Source organism: Aedes aegypti, chromosome 1, assembly GCF_002204515.2.
Source record: "Aedes aegypti strain LVP_AGWG chromosome 1, AaegL5.0 Primary Assembly, whole genome shotgun sequence".
Taxonomy (NCBI): domain Eukaryota; kingdom Metazoa; phylum Arthropoda; class Insecta; order Diptera; family Culicidae; genus Aedes; species Aedes aegypti.
The window spans coordinates 3,441,734-3,467,117 of NC_035107.1; the positions used below are offsets into that span (position 1 = coordinate 3,441,734).

At 42.2% G+C, this 25,384-nt stretch overlaps 1 protein-coding gene across 2 annotated transcripts in view; it reads left to right on the plus strand.

Moving 5' to 3' along the window:
• The first annotated feature begins 5,194 nt into the window (after positions 1 to 5,194).
• The window catches only part of LOC5574529 (aminoacylase-1B), a 40,564-nt gene continuing 20,374 nt past the window's right edge, over positions 5,195 to 25,384 (plus strand). The window contains exons 1-4 of one of the 2 annotated variants that reach the window (XM_001655131.2): positions 5,236 to 5,489; positions 6,042 to 6,530; positions 6,593 to 6,780; positions 17,810 to 18,284. In XM_001655131.2, the coding sequence (XP_001655181.1) occupies positions 5,372 to 5,489; positions 6,042 to 6,530; positions 6,593 to 6,780; positions 17,810 to 18,244 (1,230 nt within the window). In that variant the 5' untranslated portion in view covers positions 5,236 to 5,371 and the 3' untranslated portion in view covers positions 18,245 to 18,284. Of the gene's footprint in view, positions 5,490 to 6,041; positions 6,531 to 6,592; positions 6,781 to 17,809; positions 18,285 to 25,384 lie in introns of those variants that run through there. The other variant, XM_001655132.2, reaches the window with a different exon arrangement.

A 25,384-nucleotide genomic window follows, 5' to 3' on the forward strand; every position in this document is an offset into this window, starting at 1 on the left:
TATTCTCTCGTTGATTTTTCGTTGCTTGATTTTTTTACGGCTGGCTTGCAGGGCCTGACACCAACCCCCTAGATTTCCGGAGGACCATTCCCCCTAAATGTTCGGAGGACCATAGTGCGCAGTTTAGCTTAGAGTCCTTCTCTGGCACTCGGACGATGATCAGCCGCCCCTGACATGGGGAACAGACGCTGTTATGAGCCGCTCCTAACATGGAGTACAGACGCTCAAGGTTTTCAGAAGCAAAAGCAAAAGCAAACCCCCCCTTCCCTGTCAGCATACGACCAAAGTTCCTCGTACCCCGGCCAGTACCGCGAGGAGGTAGGGATAGGAGTTGCTGGGCAAGAGGCTAAGGACCGCACAAAGGGGTTTATTTTATTCCTTCAGGTACGCGAGGTACCAATGGTACGCCATGCCCAGCCATTTACCTACCAGGTCTAATCGCTTATCAAAGTGAATCCTGTGACCCAACAAACCTTTGACCCAAATCCTCCCCAATAACAAACATTCCTCCCAGTAACCTTTGTGGAGATGCAGAGGCAAACACGGTCTCCAAATAGCAAAGGTTACACACTAACATTCCTTCCCCCAATCCCACCTGACTGCAAGGACGTGGCCGGCACCGTTATTGACCCTGTATAAATAGAAGCACAGAATTATGCACACTGAAGAAGATTATGGCCAATCCCAGCCGAACTTCTATTTGATTCTTTGTGCATTTTCACTGACTTCGGTCAATCGCGGAATAGCAACCATTGATATGTGTAGTCAGTCTAAGCTAAGCTAGCTAGCTAGAATCCCTTTAGCATTCTCATTATCTCACATCTTTGATACTCCGAAATGAGAATGTGGAACTTTGTTACTAAACATGAGTTCCGGTTTAATGTTTGAGCGTATCCTAAATACTCTTATTTATCTTCCGATAGATTTACATTCACGGAACAGTTGTATTTCATGTTTCTCATAATGCGAATATCCTTCAAATTTGCATGTTTGTGCTACAATTGGGTTTATTCTACGACTGGCGTGAGGTGACAATTGTCGGTCTCGTATAGCGAAGTGACAATTCTCGACTCGAGTGAAGTGACTCTCCATTTGATTTGCACGGCGAGTCACTTCACTCGGGTCGAGAATCGTCACCTCGCTATACGACACCGACAATTCTCACCTCACGCCAGTCGTAGAATAAACCCGAATATAATTCTTTAAGTTCAGAATGTTCCAACTTTATAAGTTCCGATTTTCTGAAACAGTGTTATTTTGTTTCGCATGGTGGGTATTTTTAATGATACAAATCTGTCTTTTGGAACTAAAAACGTGGTTTTGAAACTGGACTAATATGGGTCCCCTAAGACTTTCAGTATCCTATATCTGAACATATCAAATGGCCAAATGATTAATGTAATTCAAAAATGTTCCACATGAGCTCGCAAGAATTGATACATACTGTATCCATATCTTTCCACCTAAATACATTCGGAACGTATTGAATTATTAAGAATCACTGGTATCGAAATATTTGTGAATGCATTTGGTGTTGCAACTAATTCCCTACAAAAAATGTTGAAATTTTAAGAATTGAACAATCGAGTCAAAAAATATGAGCAAAAGAGTGCAAATTAGTGGTTCACACTTTTCAAGGATTAAACACGTTAACGAATAGACACCCTGATTGAATGGACACTGTGAAACAATAGTAGTTTACGGAACAAGTTGCAGACTGATGATTTTTACAGCACGAGTTGTAAATTTATCCTACGAGGCTTGCCGAGTAGGATAATTACTACGAGTGCTGTAAAAATCGAGTTCTGCAACGAGTTACGTACAACATTTTTTGCAATTTCGTAGAAGACCACTTAAGGATATCAGAAATTATGTCGGAATGCATTCACCATTATTTTTAAATTTCTGAAAAATTGTTGTGTTATGATTTATTACGCAACTCAAAATAGTTGCGTAATGAGAAAGCGTTGCGTAATGAATCATTACAGCACTCTTTTCAATTGCGTAATGACTATTCCCGCACTGCATGCTTCAGTGTAGGACAGTATGCCTTTTCATGACAGATTGGCGTGATGAAAAACAGCCTATGGGGCTCTGCACAAAAATCTTTCTCTCTCTTTCACCCCTTCACAAAATTTGTAAACAACAAGGCCAGTAAACGTCAAAATCCTATGCAAAATCAAAACAGTGCAGAGCCCCATTACGATGAGAAATTGCAAAAACGTTTTTTCACCACCTTACTATTCACCTATTCATTGCATTATAGGTATTAACGAAAGTCTTCTACAGACTCCGTTTACCTTTGAGTCGCACGTCCGATATAGCCATAACAAGAAGCAATGTGTTGATAAGCACAAAACGTTTGTTTCCAGATGATTAAATCAGAAAAACAGAAATTTTCTGTTCTTATTTTCCATGAATGTCACCTATACTTACATATGAAATAAATGCACAAATGGTTGACGCCACAGACTACAAGTACAAACTATTAGAAATTGAGAGCAAATCATTTCATGATCAAGATCGTAATTTCCCAGGTCACAGTGATCATTTTTGCGAACGATTATTGATGAACCAAAAGATGAACGATATCTCAGAGCCATTGTTGAGTATGACTTCGACCAAATTGCAGTCCTTGCGCCTAAGCTCCACAGCTGCAACTATAAGATCACTGTAGACCAGTGCACTGCAATCAGTGTGCAGCGTTTTATCCGTATTCGCCTAATAGTCCCATATTCTATAGGATTTCCTATATATATTAGACCTGTTCACTTTTTCTAAGGTACCCTTGCCACATCAAATTCTGAACTTATTTATCAAAACAAGTTTTGTGTCCAAAAATGAGCTAATTTGGTAAGGTTTTAGAGGTGTATCAAATCAAATTTGTGGTTTTTTGGACTTTTTCCTCGAAATGCGTTCCTTAAACCCAGAAATATCATTGAAAATGATTCGAAAATACCACTAGCCTTTGGCTAACAAAATAATCTATCACTTTGCCTAAGACACTAGGGTGTTTTGACCGCTTCTTCATTGTGCTTTTAACTTAATTAGTTAAAAAATCTCTAAAAAAAGCAATATTTTTCCAGTTTGCCATATAAATTTCGATAAAAATCTTGTTATATTTTTTATCCAATTCAACTAACTATTTGATCTGAGTGTTACGAACATATCGTTCATACATAATTTTCATGTGAGAATTGAATTTCACTTCGAAATAATTGAAAGTGTATCACTCTACACCCTAAAATCTCATAGGGTTGCCAACACCAATACACTCTATGAAAACCACAGTTACCCATGATTTAGATGTCATGTCTTTGAACCCTACTGTCCATCAACATCGGCTCGAAATGATTCGAGTTGATGGTAAGGTTTGGGTCTAAGGATCAGAAGATCCACGGTTCAAGTGCAAGGAATAATCTTTTTTTTTATAATCAACAGTAATTGTAGCTCATCATCACAATTTTCGGTTAACAACAGCCCCCATCGTAAAGATTTTTGTATGAATATTCTACAAGTTTTGTATGAGCCGTAATATCATGAAGTCACCCACGACCCCTTTTCAGTGTCATGGAATTTGTGATGCGATGCTTGATAGATTATAACTATTAGCCTAATTTAGGTTTTCAGTACGATGTTGGTTTAGTCTTCAAAGACTGGAAGACTCATTAGAGCTCTAGTTCTCGAGGCTGTTGATACGCTGATTTAACTTGAGTCATCACTTGTAGTTGCCTTTATATATTGAAAGGTAGATCTTCCTGTAACGTGCTTTTTAAGAATGGTGCCGTATTAAGGAACAAAAGATTTCATCCCGTGTGAGTTATCATGAAAATGTTTCCGTGTGATTAGATCATGAAAATGTTCCAAATTAGGTCAAATAGTTACGAATCTTAGCTTGGTGTAAAAAAGTGAAAAAAAAGATTATCTCTTGTACTTGAACCTTGAACCTTCTGATCCTCAGGCCCAAACTTTACCATCGACTCTATTTTGAGCCGATGGTGATGGACTGTAGAGTTCAAAGACATGACATCTAAATCATGTAACTGTGGTTTTCATAGAGTGTATTTGTGTTGGCAACCCTATGAGATTTTAGGGTATAGAGTGATACACTTTCAATTATTTCGTAGTGAAAATCAATTCTCACATGAAAATGATGTATGAACGATATGTTCGTACCACTCAGATCAAATAGATAGTTGAATTGTATACAAAATATAATAAGACTTTTATCGGAATTTATAAGGCAAACTGGAAAAAAATATTGCTTTTTTCGAGATTTTTTGACTAACTACGTTAAAAGCATAATGAAGAAGCGGTCAAAACACCCTAGTGTCTTCGGCAAAGTGATAGAATATTGCGTTAGCAAAAGGCTAGTGGTATTTTCGAATCATTTCCAATGATATTTCTGGGTTTCAGGAACGCATTTTGGGGAAAAAGTCCAAAAAACCACAAAATTGATTTGATACACCTCTAAAACTTTACCAAATTAGCTCATTTTTGGACAGACAACTTGTTTTGATAAATTAGTTCAGAATTTGATGTGGCACAGAGAGTCGGATAAATTTTTTCAAAAAGTGAACAGGTTCAATATATATGGGAATGTTATGCGAGTATGGGCAACGTAGCAATCATTCGACGGAATGGTAAACTTGTGAGACGACAGTCTAAAAGGCATAACTCAAACTCTGCCACTGAAACGTCCAGAAGAAACGATTAGCTGACTGTCATTGATTATCATCTAACTTTGTTTTCCAATTCACAGACTGGTTCATCTCATTTTTGCTGATTTTATAGGGCCACATGTTTCGACATTGCACTATTCCTGAATGGCGACATAGAGCAGCATGCAGCATGCTTCCATGCATATACCACTTGTGTGGGAGTAGTGACTTGCAAGACGATCCAAGTAGACACAGTGTGAACGTTATACATCGCTCTTCAATATATTTACATGGAATTAGTATATTAAGCTATGCACTCCGTCGTAGAAAGATCCCACTGTCGATAGCTACCGGTTTTTCGTGTGTGTTTGGGCGACTTTCTCACGCTGCGCGCACGATCAGTGCGGTTTGGGAAGTGTATTGCTCCTCCAAAAGCTGAGCAGAAGCATGCTTGCTCTCGTTGCGCTGCGCATAACAGCCTACTATGCCACTAGGAGTGTATCCCAACCAGTCGGTGCAAGCAAACAAAACCCTGAAAGAGAAAGAGAGCATCACGCGCCTACTCAGAGTTGATATAAAGACCACTGATAGTGGCCAGAGTTATCATAGTCTAGTACTGATTGTCGAAGGTGACCGACCCAGTCCAATTTCTGTGAACAGACCAACAATTGTGGCAATTAATCTTGCAGCTTTAGGGAAATACCGGCAATATGTGCGAACGCGGATCCGAGTGCTACAAAAAGTATCAAGAGTGGGAGAACAATGAGGAGATCAAAATTTTTCGTGAATATCTGCGTATTCCGACGGTGCATCCCGATGTGAACTACGGTAGGTTTTGTTGGTGCGCAAATCACTGCAGTCGCAGTCTTTATTGGTTTAAGCGTGGGATGCTGGCCAGTGTAAATTGCAATCTCTTGATCAATTACCGCTAATCCGCGCTGATTGAGGTGCAAAACGACTACATCCGGTGGGGCTTGACCGCTTGAAGGTCACAAACAAGTGCAACGGTGTCGTTATTGAAATTTTCAATTTCGTTATACAGTCAACTCTCCTTTATTCGATATTCCGTATCTCGATATCGAGTTAGATAACCATACTAAAAGTTGGTTTTCATGGCTACCTCGCTACCTTTATTATTCGATGGTCGTTTCAATGGAATTGTAAAGGGTTGACTGTAATTTCAATTATAGTAATCTAACTTGCACATTTATCCCAGAGGAAAAATAATGTACGTGCTTGTTCATTTCTTCGGGCTCTTAAGCCTCTGTCTAACAAATAGATAAGACATCATTGCTAAGAATATTCAAACTTCAGAGATAGATAAGACAGTCTAACCGTCTGCAAGTCATTATCGTTTCTTTGCTTGTTCAAATCAAACAGATGATTGTGTGGAGTTCCTGCGGCGTCAGGCAGAGGCCCTGGAGCTCCCGGTAGAGGTGATCGAGGTGAACCCGCGGAAGCCGATCGTGATCATTACCTGGGAGGGCACGGATCCCACCGAAAAGTCCATCATCCTAAACTCTCACATGGACGTAGTGCCGGTGTACCCGGAACTGTGGAGCCATCCGCCGTTCGCGGCCGACATGGACTACGAGGGAAAGATCTTCGCCCGCGGATCCCAGGACATGAAGTGCGTGGGAATGCAATTTCTGGGCGCGATCAGGGCATTGAAGCGGGATGGAATCAAACTGAAGAGAACGATCCACGCCACTTTTGTACCCGACGAGGAAATTGGCGGCAAACTGGGGATGAAGGAGTTTGTTCATAAGGAGGGCTTTCGCAAGTTGAACTGCGGGTTCGCGATTGACGAGGGAATCGCTGGTCCTGGCGAGGAGTATCCGCTATTCTATGGCGAACGAAGCGTGTGGCGTAGGTTTAACTTTAGAATGCATATTCAATAAAGGTGAATTTCACGAAATTGTTATTCGCAGATGTTATGTTCCACATTTCCGGTACGCCTGGACACGGATCGTTACTGCTGAAGAACACGGCCGGCCAGAAGGCACGCTACATTATCGATAAGCTGATGGATATGCGCGAACAGGAAGTTATGAAGCTGGAGAACAACCCGGAATTCACGATCGGAGACGTCACGACCGTCAACGTTACTATGATGACGGTAAGTGGGTGATATTGAAATCGTATATGATTCCTATGCGAAAGATTACCTATACTAGTTCAACCAAAGCTCCTACAACGCTACCGGTGAATTGGAGCAAATTGTATTCCCAACAATTGAAGATTGTTTTCTAAGGAAAAATACAAGAAATTGTAAGACCACTTTTACAATTGCTTGTAACTTTCATTAGAGAACATTATCCCGCAAGTTAACTTCTGGAATGCAAAGCAGGTACTAGTGTATAATCTCGTGAGCGAAGGATGTATCAGTTTTACTCAATTGATAGACACTGTACCGTTTCTTAGGAATACACTGGAATTATTTTTTTTCAGAAAATACTGATTCCATAGTTAAACTAAAAACTGCACCAACGATTTTCAACCGACTACAATAATCTGTTAACTCTACCAACACATAGGCAACATCATTACACATGAATATAAAATCGGTTTATTTAACCAGAGGTGACTCTGAAATATCTCGCTAGGTATCTGTAGGATGTCACATAGAATTATCATTTCTCCTAGGAATTGATATCTGCCCAAGAGCTCCCTGTGGATATTACTTGAAACCTAAAATTCCGCTAAGATATTAGGTACTCCAAATTCTCCGTAAATTTTCAAAAGTCTATTAGCACTTTCCAAAATACTCAAAATATCGCTAAAAATCCACAAATTAACATCTCAAACAAATCTTAATCATCAAAATCTTAAATTTATATTATTGCGAAAAGAGAATAGTTTGAACTTTGCTCGCATTTGTTGCACAAGCCACCTTCGGACTATCGCGCTATTGTACTTTATACAACAGTTGTGATTAATATGCTATCATTTTACAACAATGATGTCTATCGACATCAAACCAAAATGTATTCCCCAAGAATCTTCTTAAGAACAATACCCAACATTTTTGTTTACAGTATGGCCCTTTATAATGCGGTTAAAAATCAACAAATGTGCATAGAAGTCGCATAATAATGAACACACTATGTAAGGTTCGAGTAACCTACAATTTGAAATCGATATATCTCAAAATCCAAATAACTTCGAAACATGGGGTCTTCAGTAAAGATGTTCTTGAGATGGAGAGGAACCCAATTGTGCCTCATTTTATTCAGAATTTGTCCGCTAGGTGGCACAATTGTGGATGACAGGAATGTGTTTCCGAAAGCCCAAGCAAGGGAGTTCAATTTGTGCGTCGCTGGAATGATTTTTTTTTTATCGGGCAGTGAATTGGAAAGCCCAAGAAAGACGGATCGTTTTCGGACGCCGATAAGTTTTGCTGTTTGCGCTGTGTCAGTGCGAAAATATATTCGTGTTCAGTCGAGGACGGATTACCAACTGATGAGCCCGTTTCATGCTTATGATAACACATTTTTTTAAGAAAGCATTACTTTTATGTAATATTCTAACAAACTTTGTATGGTTCGTCATTACAAGTGTCGGCATCAAGATACATATATTTTTCTCTTTGACATTATGAATGTTGAAGTATTTAAAAAAAAACTTCTACCTTCTACCAAACACTTTTCATCTCAAGACAAAAATGCACAGTAATACTCATGTGTAATTTTCAAACAAAATGTGTATGGTTCGTCACTACAAGTGTCGGCATAATTCCTTTTTCAAATAATTTAAAAAATATACATATATTTTTCTGATTTCGCCATTAATAAAAAAATTTTTTGAATGGTTGGACACTGCAGATGTTGACGTATTTTTTAAATCTTCTACCAAAAACTTCTCGAGACAAAAATACAAAACTAGCTTTAAGTATAAGTCGTATTTTTCCTCCTTGTCCGTGGATCGCATCACCGACCAAAGGTGACTCCCAGATCTTTTCCCCCCTCACTAATAAACACCTTTCCCGTTGTGATTGTGGAGATGCAGAGGTATTCTCGGTCTCTAGAAGCAACAATCATTACACCCTAACATTCCTTCCCCATTCCAACTGACTGTAAGGACTTGGCCGGCGCCGTTATTGATCAATAATATTAGATCTGCTAAAATTGCACTTCGAGAGTAAGGGGAAACACCCATCCCTTATTCATTTGGATCCTAGTGCAATTCTTACCAGTTCCGATCAATCACGGAGTAGCAACCATTGACATGTACAGTCAGTCTATGCTATGCTATGCTATGCTTGCTTGTTGATGAACAAAGAAGCTCTCAGTTAATCACTCTGGAAGTATTCAAAATAACACTAACCTCTGAAGCAGCTTTGTTCCAGTTGGTACGTAACGCCAGAAACAATAGAATAGAAAGATAAGAATAGAAAGTATCCATATCTAGCTCTGAACTTCTCAGATTCCTAACAAGAATAAAGATCTTTGGTAGACTCCTAACATAATCCGTATAATCTCCATAAGGAGTTATTCTCAAGATGAATATATTTATTTCGTCAATTAAAAGTATACTTTTGACTAGAGTCTACATGTTAACACTTAAATCAATATAATATTATATCTTACTGAGTTAAAGTATATTCTTAGATTATACGCGTCAATTAGAAGAGAAAATGTTACATAATTAGTTCGACGATGATCAATAGAAAATAATTTACGTTTCCTCAATTGCTATGAAGGAGTGGAACTATATAATAGGTTAGGAGAATTAATACGATGCGAAACAATAACGTCCATGAATGAAACCATAGCAAATTCTCGTCGGAAGGAAGTCCTAACCAATTTACGAAGAGCATATATGCTTTTGAACTGATTCAAGACATTCTTCATGCATCTTCATAAGAGGAGCCCATAATACTACAATACTCTAATGTAGACCTCACGAAAGCAACGTAACCTAATTGCTGTTCAAATACTGGTTCAATGATTGATGAAAAACGGAAGTCACCTTTATATTCGTTGGGTAGCGAAGTTGACGTGAAGAATTTGGAGACTTCGTTCCGATATAATCTTTAAATTTGTGTGTTTTTCATCGCTAACAGGAATCGTTTAATTTTAAGTTATTTCTCTTTTTCTTTGCATATTCGGAGAGTCTTTATCTCTTTCCAGAGAGCGAGGAATGGCACTTAAGCCAAGGCTCTTGAGCCGGGGGACAATGAAGAAATACCGGTTGGTATGGTTGTCCCCGTTTATTCCATTAAAAATTCAAATATTTGCGTTTTCACACGTGGATAAACTGATTGCCGTATTTTTTTTTTTTTTTTTGATTATCTTCAAACCCAAGGCTACACGTGGGCCTGCCTATTTTTATGTTTGTGTTATATCATTTAAAATACTGGATTGAAGTTCCGGTATTTCCAGGATGTCTTTCAATATTGGCTGTGTAAGCAATAGAATATATGGATCGTTGAAGTTAAAACCTAAGTGTTGGATCGTTGAACAGGGTTTCGGATCCGCCTCGTAAAAGACGTTTTTTGGCCTTTTCAAGCTGTGGAAGAGCATCTTTTTATTTGAAGGTTTTCATTTTACAATCAATTAAAGTTACTTACGTTAAGGTATCCAACTAATTCAATTTTCCCTCGAATCCAACAAATAGTTTTTTTTTATATTAGAGAAATCGTATTACAAACGTGGTTATTGAAATATGAATGTTCTTAATGAAGCCCTCTCGATGACAGTCTTGTCATCGTTCCGGCCTTTTTCGTTGTTCGTTCGTAGCTGTCAAACATCGGCGTTAGAAAAGGGCGAATGAGGGGTGTCCGTGGCAGTGCTGCTAGTTCCCGCAACACTCCCCGACCCGTAACGCTGCAGGTTTGTCTCCGGCGCAGCTTTACTAGTTGGTTGTACGTCCAGCACTGCGATCTTACTCATTGGACGACGAAGGATTCCGTTGGCTGTCTGTACGACGGCTTGTCGCACACGACCATCACGCCCTGCTATCATCGAAACTATGCGGCCCCTTGTCCAGCCGTTGCGTACGTTCTTCTCGATCAACACCACCAAGTCACCTACTTCCGGTGTCTTCACCTCTTCGAACCATTTCGTTCGCCTTGAGATACTGGGCAAATACTCGCGTGTCCATCTCTTCCAAAAATGTTCAACCATTTGCCTTGCCATGTCCCAATTCGTCCGACCCACGTCCTCCGACTCCATCAACGGTTTTTTGGATCGGACAACGCCATCAGAACTGAGATGGATAAAATGGTTTGGCGTTAATGCCTCTTGTTCCATGGACTGGAGAGGGATAAAAGTCAATGGACGAGAATTGACAATAGCGCTTGCTTCAGCAATGACCGTGAGCAACGTTTCATCATCCGGGTTGTTCAAGCTGGTTAAAGATGCTAGGGCGACCTTTACCGTTCGTACAAGCCGTTCCCATACTCCTCCAAAGTGTGGGGCGGCCGGCGGGTTGAAGAACCATTTCGTATTGGCATCAGTGAAGGTATCTGCTAATCCGTTGTTGATTTCGTGGAGCTCCTGATGCAGCTCACGGCTAGCACCCTGAAAGTTAGTTCCATTGTCCGTATAAATCTCGCTGGGTGCCCCACGCATTGCACAAAGCGACGGATTGCCATCTTGCATGACTCCGTCGATAGCGAATGTACAACCTCGAGATGTATGGCTCTTACCGATAAGCAAGTGAACAAGGCTATCCACCTCTTCACCAGCGAACGACCACGCTTCACAGGTATTGGTCCAAAATAATCGAGGCCAATGTATGTAAACGGTCGACCGCATTGTTCCAAACGCGACGGTGGTAACGGGGCCATTTTTGGTGTGACAGGTGAAGCGATGCGGTGATACCAATCAACCAAGAGTTCAGTGAGTCGGTGGTACCGTGGGAGTATGATGGGAAATTTGCAGTCATAAGGTAAATCTGGGGCAGCTCCAATTCGGCTGTCTACCCGCAGGACGTTCAGCTCATCCGCAAATGGCGAAAGTTTATAGATGGCGCTTGATTTGTCAATTTGGTTCACCGTTGAATCCTTGTTGAGTAGCACAGCGACTTCCGTAGCCTACCCTACGGCTTGCACCATGCGCCATAGAGCTACTTCAGATTTGTGGATTTCTTCCTGCAACAGGCGACCCGTCGTCCTCGGCTGTTCCAATCTGCACCGTTGGCTATTATGCAAAAAACGAATCACGTACGCAAAGGTCCGTACTAAACGTTCCCATTTTGAGTATCGGCTGAAGTCTACCAACTGTTCCATCACGACTTCTCGATGCACCAAACAAGCACGCAGCTCTTCGGCAGTTTCCAAGTCCTGTTCTGTAACCTTCTGCGGCCATTCTGCTTCTGAACGTCGTAAAAAGTCTGGTCCTTCAATCCATCTGGAGTCGGAACTCAAACAGGGTCCCTTTCCCCACTTGGTCGCCTCGTCAGCCACATTTAGTTTCGACGGAATCCAACGCCAATCTTCTGCATTTGTCTTGGACAATATCTCACCTACTCGGCAGGCTACAAACTGGCGGTAGCGTCTGTGATCGGATCGTATTCAGGCAAGTACTGTTTCCGAATCTGTCCACAGCACTTGACGAACTATAGGGAGTGTATGCGAATCCACAATAGTCCGCAGCATCCTAGTGCCCAGGAGGGCTCCTTGTAGCTCCAGTCTCGGGATAGAGAGAGCCTTAAGCGGTTCTACCTTCGCCTTGGCCATCACGAGAGCACAGTAAACTTCGTTGTCAATCTCCGCTCGAAGATAAGCAACACAGGCATACGCGTCCTCACTTGCATCGGTAAATATGTGGAGTTGAAATTCCCTAATCTCCGTTGACAAAAACCCAGGGAAATACGAACGGCTGATTCGCACTCTTGAGAGCTCCGCAAATCCCGCTGTCCTACGTCGCCATTTTTCCTGGATTTCTGCAGAAACCACTTCGTCCCAGCCAGTATGCGTCCTCCAAACATCCTGAATAATGACTCGACCGTGTATCAGAAAGTGGGACATCAGTCCCAGAGGGTCGAAGATGCTCATGACGCATCGTAGCAAGTTGCGCTTCGTTGGTACCACTATTCCTACATCCGTATCTACTTCGAAGGTGAATTGATCGTCACTTGGAATCCATGACATTCCCAGAACTCGCTCCGTTGTCTTCTCTTTGTTTGCTTCGATCTGCTTCGATTCCTGGTTCCCAGAGTCCCCGACCCGTCGAAGAACGGTCGTAGAATTAGAAAGCCAGTTCCTGATGGTAAAACCTCCATTAGCGTGAACTTGCTTTACCTCCAGCGCCACGTCGATTGCTTCCTCCTCGGTGTCGAAACTGTCCAAGTAGTCATCAACGTAATGCTTGAACACTATTGCTGAGGCTGCTCTCGGGAAGGTATCCTTGTGCTCTTCGGCGTTTAGGTTTTTTATATATTGGGCCTGACATGGTGAGCATGTCGACCCAAAGGTCCCCACATCCATTGTGTATACCTGAATGGGCTGAGTTGGGTCTTTACGGTAAAGAAATCTCTGCGACTGTGTATCATTGGCCAAGATGCGAAACTGATGAAACATTTGTTTCAAATCCCCACAGATCGCTACCTTCCGCTCACGGAATCCGAAAAGGACTGTTAACAATGGAGTTAGAAGATCAGGCCCCTTTAAGATCATACTGTTGAAAGAGATTCCTTTGACCTTCGCTGCAGCGTCCCACACAAGGCGTATTTTTCCCGGCTTTCTGGCATTTCGCACTGCTCCCAAAGGTAGGTACCAAATCCTTTCCGGGTCCGCTGACTCCAGCTCCTCTGGAGTAGCTTGGTGTATGTAGCCGCACTCGAGATACTCGCTGATTTGTCGATGTACACTGTCATGAAGTCTGGGTCTGCTTTCATCCGCCATTCGAAACACTCTAGTCGCCTCTTGGCCATACCGAAACTGTCTGGAAACTTGAAGTGATCATAACGCCACAGAAGTCCCGTTTCGAACCCCGTTGTGATGCGGCGGGTCGTCTGCGCCAGTATTGATCGGGCACGCTTGTCATCATCACTCTCAAGACGTGTGAAATCGGCTACTCCCAAGCTTTCAACGGTAAAGAATTCCTTTACCATATCGTGCAAGTCAAGATCTTTCGTACATTCGCAGATGTGGAAGCTGTGGGATTACTTTCTGCCGCCATTCCCGATATTGTCCAACCCAACCGAGTTCTGCTCGCGATGGGGTCGCCTAGTTGACCCTCTCGTATCTTCAACGCTGCTATCAGACTGGCGTTATTGGAGCCGATGAGGATTCCAGCTGTCACTGATTCAAAACTCGTGATGGGGAGTCCTTGCAGGTGAGTGTACTGCCGTGCCAACTTCTCGTAGTTCAAAGATTGCTGCGGCAGACTGAGGTTCTTCACTGTGCGCGTATCGTTCAGTGTGTATCTTGCAGACTGCTTGGCGTCGCTGATCTCGATCAGAATCTGCTGAGATTTTGGTTCGTGTCGTGTTACATTGCTCGTCCATGTTAGACAAAGCGGAAGATCTTCTCCGTCGTCAATTCCGAGCTCTTTCGCCACCGTATTTTCTACCAGAGTCATGGATGATCCGTCGTCTAAATACGCAAATGTTTCCACCGATCTACCTTTCCAGTACAAGCGTACAGGTAGATATTTGAAAAGAACAGAGTGCTTCTGAGTGTGATGTGCGTTTACCCGTTCACTTGTTTCTCCTGTTACCGCTGAGTCCTTCGTTTCATCTTTCGCCGGCTTGTTTGGCTTGTGGAGAGCAGAATGTAGAAGTTGATGATGACGCATTGAACATCCCTCTATGCCACAGGTGGATTGTATCTTACAGGGTCGACGACCGTGCTTACCCAAGCACGTCCGGCACAGATGGTGATCTTGGACGACCTTCCAACGACTTTCTGGATCCATTTTCTTGAAAATTGCACAACAATTGCACACTTTGTGCTGCGGATCTTCACACGCTAGACACCGTACTAATGGAGAGGACTCGGGCTTCGATGACGGGGATCTCTTCGCTGATTCCTCAACCCCATGAGCGTTAAGGAAGTTTCTTTCTTTCCCCTTCTCGTTCCTAGTCGGCTTTGAGGGCTTGCTATCCGAAATGATCGTAACGTCCGAAGCCGCTACGACAAGTGTAGACAAATAAGCCGAGAACGTACGAAGATCAACTGCTGGAAACTGCCGCTTGTACAACGCCCAATCTAGGCGCAACTGCCCCGGAACTTTCTCGACTAACTCTTGGAGTAACACTGGGTTGCACAAATGTGCCACTTGACCCGCAGCCTCAAGATGGTCGCAGAGATTCTGCACAGCCATCCCAAATGAGATTAATGTCTCTAACCTATCTGGCTATTCGGCTGCCCAGCGTATAACGGCTGACCTGAGAGAGGTTGCTGACCCGACACAGATGGCTGATTAAAGAGAGGCAGTTGTCCAGGCGGCAGACTCTGAATCGGTGGATGCCCGGTTACCGGTGGTTGATATATCGATGAAAGGAAAGGCGCCGCAGCGCCGGTTGACACCTCACCAATCGTTGCTCCGGAATAAATTCGTGGATATGTCGCGACTGGGACCGTACTGCATACTGGAGTTGCTGTTGCCGGTATACACATTGCTGGCAGTGGAAGTGAAGCCATTACACGACTCCTCGGAATAGCTCCTTGGTTCATGTATTGCTCAAACCGTGGTGCCTGGAACGGGAGTGATGGCAAGGTACTGTACGGCACGGCTGCTGGCAAAAACGTTGATGATCCGGAAGGCATTGTTGACATCGGTGCCGAGGTCATATTGGGTTGCACGGAAACCGAGATGGGAGCATACGATGAACTGGCCAGGTTATCTTTCATCGTTCCAGATATTGGCGTGGACGTTGAATTAAACGGAGCTACCACTGATGCAGGAACTTCTGTCACAACTGGATGTATGAGTGACAGGTTCGTCAGCTGATTTTCCACCCTTTTCATCCATTCTTCCACTCGTCCTACTCCGGATTCCTCGACTATCGTAGTCATCGTCGGTAATTCCAGTTCTCCACTTTGCAGAATCTGACCTCTGACCTTCGAAATCGCTGACTCTAAATGTTGCTTCTTCCTTGCCAGCTCCAGCATGTGCTGAGATTCCATCTCCTGTTCTAGAAGCGCTTGTTGCTCCTGTAGTTGGCGAAGAGTAGCCTTTGTCTTTTCAGAGAACTGGGAGGAACAGCTCCCGATTGGGCTGATAACACTATCGCCTACAACTACAGCCGCAGCACCAGACGACATCGGAGTATTTGACACGTTCTCTAGCCCAGCAGTCACAATTGACAGTGTCGACGTTGAAGGGATCACCAGGGTTGTCGTTAGAGGTAGGTTTGACGGTGGAGGGCGATAGGCAATCGATGACCTGCATGTCTCGCATCGCCAATTTCTGACCTTCCGGACGCTGCCATCCACTCCCGCACATCCGTAATGGATCCACTCCTCACATGCCGAACATTGGACCATGTTGTCCAGACTGTTGGACTGCCTACAGACTTTGCAGTCATTACGCTCCGTCTCTGGCATCGCGGATGGTTAATCCGATCGTGGACTTAACCTTGAATTTTGTTGGATCGTTGAACAGGGTTTCGGATCCGCCTCGTAAAAGACGTTTTTTGGCCTTTTCAAGCTGTGGAAGAGCATCTTTTTATTTGAAGGTTTTCATTTTACAATCAATTAAAGTTACTTACGTTAAGGTATCCAACTAATTCAATTTTCCCTCGAATCCAACAAAAAGTTTTTTTTTATATTAGAGAAATCGTATTACAAACGTGGTTATTGAAATATGAATGTTCTTAATGAAGCCCTCTCGATGACAGTCTTGTCATCGTTCCGGCCTTTTTTCGTTGTTCGTTCGTCGCTGTCAAACATCGGCATTAGAAAAGGGCGAATGAGGGGTGTCCGTGGCAGTGCTGCTAGTTCCCGCAACACCTAAGCGTTTGATAAAACCGAGCATATTTAGTGTTATGGTGTTCTAATGATCGATACAAGTGAGTTTCGTCGATGTATTCATGAATTCCTCCCAATATCCTGGATTAATTTCTCCTGAGGCTGAGACAGAAAGTCTAGGCATATTTACCCTTAAAACATTATTGTGCGATCTTAATTCCTGGTGGGATCTACAAGGAACTTTCTACTCCTTGCAATCTTTTTACCTGTTGTGTTTTCAATAATTCAAACACTACTTTAATAGTAACAATAATGATTTTTAACAGAACCTTTATTTTACTTTCTCGGTGTACAGCAGGCCTGCCCAACCTTTTTGAACCGCGGGCCAAATCTAAGAAACAATATTGTACGGCAGGCCAAACTTTTTTCAATGCAGCAATTTCAAAAATTTTGGTAGGATGAAAAAAAAATATAAAAAATTTTTTTTGGAGAAATTTGAATTGATATTTGCTTATGTGAGAATCTCGATGATTCTGTGGGAATTGTGATATTCTGCTTTAAAAATGGGCTCTAAAGTTTTAATATCAGCCTTGGAATGTTCAAACATCTAGTTCTAGAGTTTCTAGAGGAGTGAAGGGGCCAGATATAAGAAGAATCTGGAAGCTCTTCGCGGGCCGAACAAAATGAAGCGGCGGGTCGTACTTTGGGCAGGCCTGGTGTACAGTCATTCAACTCAAGACAAAAATACTACCTTACCTCTCAACGGGGTTCTAGTTCGATTTATGATGAACTTCTGCTAAGATCTTAACAGCTTACTACTTTTTTTTTCTCATAAATTGTTATTGTCATTATAGCTTTTCGCCCTTGACAAATTCGCCACTATTTTTTCATAAATTTACATAGGTAGCAATAGCCATATATCTAGGAATCCGCTATGATACTTGCTAAGAAAGCGTCGATGATTATGTGTAGATTCGTGTTCAAATCGTCCAGAATCTATAAAGAAATCTATCGATAATTTATTCGGAAGTTTGGAGGATCGTTACAAACGTTTCCGATAAGGACTTAGGCAGGAGTTCGCTATCGATTCAGAATTGTATCAGATTCTAAGATATGTTTTCGTTTGATTTTTTTGTATAAATAAAACAAGACTTTACACAACATCTGTAGTGACACTACCCGCAAACAGTATGTAATCGCTTCACTGAGTATTACAACACCAGTTTTGAATTACAATTCAACAGCATGTTACCTCATTCAATCCTCATATTACATTCTCCAACAGGGAGGCGTCCAAAGCAACGTGGTTCCACCGGAATTGATGGTGTGCTTCGACATCCGTCTGGCCGTCGACGTGAAGCATTTGGAGTTCGAGAACCAGCTGCTGGACTGGTGCCGCGAAGCTGGCGGCGGCATTGAGCTCGAGTACGACCAAAAGTGTCCCTTCGTCAAGCCCACCACCCTGGATGGATCGAACCGGTACTGGGTGGCTTTTAAGGATGCTCTGGATGAGCTGGGCCTGAAGGTAAAACCTCAGATCTTCCCCGGGGGTACCGATAGCCGGTATATCCGTGGCATCGGAATTCCGGCGATCGGCTTTTCGCCGATGAATAACACCCCTGTGCTGCTGCACGATCACGATGAGTTCCTTCAGGCCGACACCTACCTCAAGGGAATTGACATCTACAAGAAAATTATTGCCAACGTTGCGAACGCCTAGGACGGGTGACATGAATAAATTTCAACGGATTACCAAATCAGAAGTTTATTTATTTATTTATTTATTTATTTATTTATTTATTTATTTATTTTATTTCCTTCATCTGACTTTTGTCTTAATGAATATTGAGGTGGTGGGGAAAAGTCCCTTGGAGTTGACACTAGGAGAAATTGTGGCCAGTCTCCAAAAGACGTAAAAACCCCGCATCTTTTCAAATATCTTTCTACATAAAATAACATGACTTATAAAAATACACTAAACACATTAAGTAAGCAGGACATACAATTTAAAAATGAGTCAAGTATTGCAAATATACAGAAGTATTCTCCATCAGCATCTGAAAAAAAAAACAAAAAGAGACATGTAGCTAAATTTTTCTAACGTTAAGTTATTGGACATATTCTCGCCTGAAAGTCTGTTTGTTGAATCTAATGCTGCATTCATGCTCAATGGGTACCCCTTTGCAGTACTCTTCTTTGGAATGTAGCTGCAGTCATGTTGAAGTCGAACAATTCATATGCTTCATTGAATACCGTCTGTACGGCATTGATCGGGTTGTGTTGCCCATAAACCGTATTACTGCCTCCAGCCATGAAAAAGTTTCGCTGTCGCAGGATTCGTTCCGGTGCATAAAAATTTAACTGAGACAGGATTTCTGGTGCGTCTATTTCTCCAAGTATCACCTTCGCTGCAAATCCAGCCTGCTGTGCGGATCTTCTGCTGACCAGTGTATCAAGTCCAAGGAGACGGCATCGATGCTCGTACGGAGGCAAGTTCACCGGATCACGCCAGGGCAGAAAGCGAAGTGCACGTCTTATAAATTTCTTTTGGACAGCTTCAATTCTGTTTATCCAAGTCAACTGATATGGGCACCAGGCAACAACATTGGATTCCAACAGTGATCGTACAAGTGCGCAGTATAGTGAACGGAGACACAGAGGATCTTTAAATTCGTCACAGATTTTAAAAATAAATCCTAACTGTCGATTAGCTCTGGAAATAATGTCTTCAAAATGGATGCGAAAAGTGAGAGCAGTATCCAAAATAACGCCCAAGTCCCGTACGTGGTCAATACGCTCCAAGTTACGATTGCCGATGGTATAATTGTAGATCATGGGCTTAAGTTTGCGATGAAATGATATAACACTGCACTTGTGTAAACTCAAGGTAAGCTTGTTGATTGAGCTCCACTCAACAAAGATATTTAACAATTTTTGTAATCTAATGCAATCGTCGAAACTTTTGATTGTTAAGTATATTTTAACGTCATCGGCAAAAAATAATTTGCATCCTGTAGGTAGTAGACGAGACAAATCGTTGATGAAGAGCGAGAATAGTAAGGGTCCGAGATTGCTTCCTTGTGGTACGCCAGATAAATTGTTGAATGCAACTGATTTTTTAGAGCCAATCATTACACGTAGTTTCCGATTTGTTAAATACGATTTAAGCCAGCAAATAGTATTGAAAGATACGCCAAGCAGCTCGAGTCGCTTCAACAAGATGTTGTGATCTACACGATCGAATGCAGATTTGAAATCAGTATATACCACATCTGTTTGTAGCCCATCGTCCATGTTCCGTATACAATGTGAAGCGAAAATCACCAGGTTTGTAGAAACAGATCTCTTTGGGTAGAATCCATGTTGACTGGTACAAATATAATCTTTACTGGCAGCGAATAACATATCATAAACGACGATTTCGAAGACTTTTGAGCTGGCACATAGGGATGTAATTCCACGGTAATTCTCAACGTCTCTCTTGTCACCTTTCTTGTATACGGGGAACATGATAGAGAGTTTCCAACTGGACGGAAAACGACATTGCTGTAGCGACATATTGAACAGAGAAGCTAACACTGGGCTTAAGGCATTGCAGCTTCTTTTCAATACACAGGACGGGATTCCATCAGGACTTGAAGCAGTGGAGTACTTCATTTTGCTTATTGCAGCAGTGACCTGTTGACTTGTGATACTACTAATCGAAAGCTCACATACATTTATAGGAGTGTTTCTACAGGCAATGTCAATCTGCGAATCGTCGGCTTTAGTTTCATTAAATGCGCCTTGGAAGTGCCTAGCAAAAAGATTGCATTTTTCCGGAGTAGAGGAGGCATGCGACGAGCCCAAGAAAATTTCTGATGGCAGACCAGTCTCATTGCGCTTCGATTTTACAAAATTCCAAAATTGTTTAGGATTTCTGCGTAAATTATTTTGCGTTCGTATAGCATAACGTTTGTAAAGAAGCCGATTATACAGTCGATATTTATTACTTGCTCTGGTTAAGGCCTGCTTGGCAACAATACAACGAGTTCTACAGTATTTCCGAAGCGCTTTGGATCTCTTCCGTTTCAAGTTTTTAAGACGAAAGTTACTCCACGGAGGTATTGCGGGTGGCCTGCGTAACGGAACATGATCGGGTAAGATAGTTTGCATCATTCTTGTATAGCTGTCAACAGCAGCATCTATATTACCCGCAGCATTTAAAAATCGCCAATCGCATCGAAGTAGTGCTTCGCTTAAGCCGTGAAAATCAGCTTTGCGAAAGTCAAAACCAGATTCATACGAAACATTGTCAAACTTTATAGGTCTAGGCAGATAACAATCCAACTCTAAAGCAGGATGATCATTATCAAGAGCGCAGAGTGGCTCAATGGCCTCGGAAAGTGCACAGTTTCCAAAGGCTGCTTCGTTAACAAGAACCAAATCCAAAAGACGTTCATTCTGATTGAGTACGTGGTTGATTTGAATCAGACCGTGAAGAGAGAAACCATCAAGGAGGCTACTGCACGCTGTAGACATAGAAGACCGCATAACATCTATGGTTGGACTTGTCCTAGGCGTTGTGTTCCAGCGTAAATTTGATTGGTTGTAGTCACCGAAGAGATAAGCAAGATCGATTGGTCGTAAGTTGGAAAAAACAGATTCCACGGAATCGATATGGTTGTTTATGCTTGTTAAATCTGCCTTTCTATCGGGAGGGAGGTATAATACACCAACGCTAATACTGAGTCCGGGTATATTCAGCTTTACCCAGATTTGTTCCAATGAGTCATGCATGGGAGAAGGATCTAAGCTGCAGCTTATTCTTGTTGAAATTGCGATAAGAACACCTCCACCGCGTGATTTTCTGCTATTGCGTCGACTTCGATCGTTTCTGAAGACGGTGTAGGAGTTTCCGAAGAGTTGAGGTGACATGATTTGATCGTCGAGCCATGTCTCCGTAAGAACAATAACATCGTAGCAGCAAGTTGATACAGCAAGAAAGAAATCATCTATCTTTGTGCGTAGTCCACGTACATTTTGGTAGAAAAAGGTTAACTTATTCCGTGCATCTTCTTCGTCCACACTGAAACAACAGCGAGAATTTGATTCAGGTGGTGCAGTATCATTCTCCGCTTCGGCAGGACATATACTGCCACCATTACCTGGGACACCTGGACCATCAGCATCGTTCCATCCATTGCGGTGAATAGAAGTGACGGGAGACTGTAAAACCAAATGGCTATTAAAACGAGCAGCATCCGTCCTGACTTCGGCACGACATATACGTTCATTAAATTTACCTGAGCAAGCAGGATTGTCTACTAGACAATCTTGGTGACATGAAGAACCACATATTGTCCTGGAGTTGTAGGTGGCGTCAGTTCCAATAGCCATCTGGTATGAAATATCCAATTGAATTGGTGCAGCATCAAGGAGTGCCTCGGCAGGACATATACCAGTGTTTAAATTACCTGAACAGTCAGGATTGCCCACAAGAGAATCGTTAAAATTAGGTGATTGATAACACGTCGTTCTAGATTTTCCGAAGTCAGTCAAACAAGTGTCGGTTGTGGCAATCGGCTGTGGTGAAATATCCATTTGAATTGGTGCAGTATCTATAAGTGCTCCGGCAGGACATATACCGGTGTTTAATTTACCCATAGAAACAGTAATACCCCTATCAGCAACTGATTGCTAGGCTGAATAATCCACCATGAGCCTAACATTCTTCAGACGCTTCTGATAGACTGGACACGCTGAACTCCAGGCTGAGTGATTGACATCCAGTTGTTCATCATACGGAGACTTCCTCAGCTTATTTCGCAGTTCGCAATTAATACATTTTTCAAAGGCAGCATCACAATCGGTAGCTTCATGATCACCAGTGCATATTGGACAGCATAACGGGTTGTTACATGAGGAAGCTTTGTGTCCATATTTGGAGCACTTAAAGCAGCGGAGAACATTTACATCTTCAGCAACCCGGCAACGATCCCAACGAACATGGACACGTTCACGTTGTATGAGTGTTTCGAAGGTTTGACAATCGGTCTCAATAATAGCAATGAATGGAAATTGTTTCCACTTCTCTATTTTTCGCATTCGGATCAATGTTATTTCCGCCGAGGTAGGTAGTTCGTTTTGTTTCTTCAAAACCGATACAAATTCAGAAGCATCAAGATCCTCGGACAAACCAATGATTTTTATTCTGGGCTTAAGAGGCTTTTGTACAGAAATTTCATAGCAATCGGAAAGAACGTCAACCGCAGCATCAACTAGCTTTTGAGCTTGCTCGCTTGTTTCACATCGTACAACAACATCACCGTTCTCTCTGGTTCGTATGCCTTTTACAGAGAAATTAACTGGATCAATTTTGTCTCGGACCTGTTTCAGAGTAACATCAGCCTGTAGAACTGACTTTGGTTTGATGATGACAGTCTGCTCAATTTTTTTCACAGCAGTAGATTGTACGTTACTTGATCGTTTTCTCCTATTCTGACTGTTATCGGAATTTTTGTTCTCTGCAGAAGTTTTCGTACTTGTAACCGATTTAGTGACACCACGACGTTTGCCCGATCGTAGTATCCATCCTTTGTCCAAGCTCTCACGACCATCAGAACCATTAGGTACCGGACTCACTGTGACGGCAGATGCGCAGACTGCAGTAGTTGTTGCATCACGTGTGACAGTTGCATAAGAGAGCCGATTGTCGTTTACTTTCCGAGTAGAAATCATGCTTTCGATCTTGCTAACAAGCGCCGGCATTAGAACAGACTCAATCCTGGTCAGAAGCCTGTTTTCCAGCTGGCTGAAGCTAGTTTCATGTTTAGTGACAGTCGCACCAATTTCATTTATTCTTTCCAATAACTCGGTACATTTAGCTTGCAGATCGTTTAAACATACCTGTTTCTTACGGCACGCAAAGCACATATATTTGAGAGCGACATTGTTTCGCAAAGCATTGGAATCAGATTGACGAAGCTCAGAGCACCGAATATGCAGAATTTGTTCGCACCCGCCAAAACAATAGACTCTATCGCTTTCGGTGGTGATTATCTGAGTACATGCGCTACACGTAACCGACGTCATGGGAGCGACGCAGGGCACGCATGCCCCTCTTCAATGGAACAGAAGAACGCTTTGTGATTCTGTCGATTCTGTTGTTGTTGCTGCACCGATGTAATTTTTGATAGTTAAAAAAGACACTACACGTTAATGCTTCCAGTGGGCTATTTGCCCTTTGAAGGAAGCACCACACTAGACAACGGACTAGCATGCAACGCCCAGTGGCACAGTCAGAAAACATTCCTCTCGAAAAGTTTTCGGCCTGAGGCGGGAATCGAACCCACACTCCTTAGCACGATGCGGCTAAATGCCTCGGTGACACTAACCGCACGGCTACGAAGCCCACTAGTTATTTATCTTTAAATTTTGTTAACACACTTGCACTGCACAATAATCATCCACTATGCGTGGCAAAGTTCAGCAATCTGATGCAATTTAGATCACATGTATTGCAGTTTTTGCAAGGATAAACAGAAATTAAACGTAAGCACAATACACAATGCACACTTGCTGCACAGTTAGTTTTATTTCAACAATTTATCCATATAAGCTCCCTGGATCAGATCCTTTTCTTCAATTTCGAACTGCTTCATCATCTCGTTGGCAATCGTGGTGCCCTCGTCTATGCTTTGCTCCGGCCTCAGTACGACTTCGAATTTCAAAAGTGCCCCAGCCCTTCCACATTGTGGTATATTTTATACGTTTCTTGGCGTATGAGATCATCCAACCAGCCGCTTCCATACTTAAGAAGCTCGTCCGTTCTAGCAGCCTTACAGTTCTTCAGCTCGCTGACAGCTTTTTTGGGTCCACAGCTAGATCGCCATCATCAATGTTCACTACTGAGAACAGCGTTGCGGTTGAAAATACTAGGGGGAGATCCCCCAGTACCGGACACTTAAGCCACTAAATTCATAATTCGAAAAATATTGATTTGATGGGCTCGTGTTACCCATTTATGATAAATATTATCATTTTTATAGTTAGCTTAGCTTAGCTTAGACTGACTACACATATCAATGGTTGCTATTCTGTGATTGACCGAAGTCAGTGAAGATGCACAAAGCATCAACTAGAAGTTCTGCTGGGATTGGCCATAATCTTCTTCAATGTGCATAATTCAGTGCCTCTATTTATACAGGGTCAATAACGGCGCCGGCCACGTCCTTGCAGTCAGGTGGGATTGGGGGAAGGAATGTTAGTGTGTAACCTTTGCTATTTGGAGACCGTGTTTGCCTCTGCATCTCCACAAAGGTTACTGGGAGGGATGTTTGTTGATGGGAAGGATCGTTGGGTCACAGGATTCACTTTGATAAGCGATTAGACCATGATAAATAATGATTTGTGAGATATATACATGCTTCTATGTAAATATAATATTTTCATTTGATATGAATAATTTATATGTAGAGGAAAATTATGCCGACACTTGAGTTTGTTGAACAAATACCTAAATGTAACATTCCTACAGCTGTCAGGACGAAAGCATGTGTTATTATATTTTACTTATTTGAAAAGAAACAAAAAACTGGATTGGTTGGAACATCATAGAACACTCTTATTCTTATGCCAACCATCCAAAGTTTGTTGAATAAAGTGGCGAACCATCCAAAGTTTGTTGAATAAAGTGAACCTTTCGCAAGTCTACACTTGTAGTGTCGAACCATTCAAAGTTGTTTTTTAATTACAAAAATAAAGGTAAAAAGGGGTGTTCTGGAAATAAAAAAAAAAATAAACATAAATAATTCATGAACCAGAGTTTGTGTCGACATTCACAGTGACGAACCATTCATAGTTTGTTGAAAATTCATAT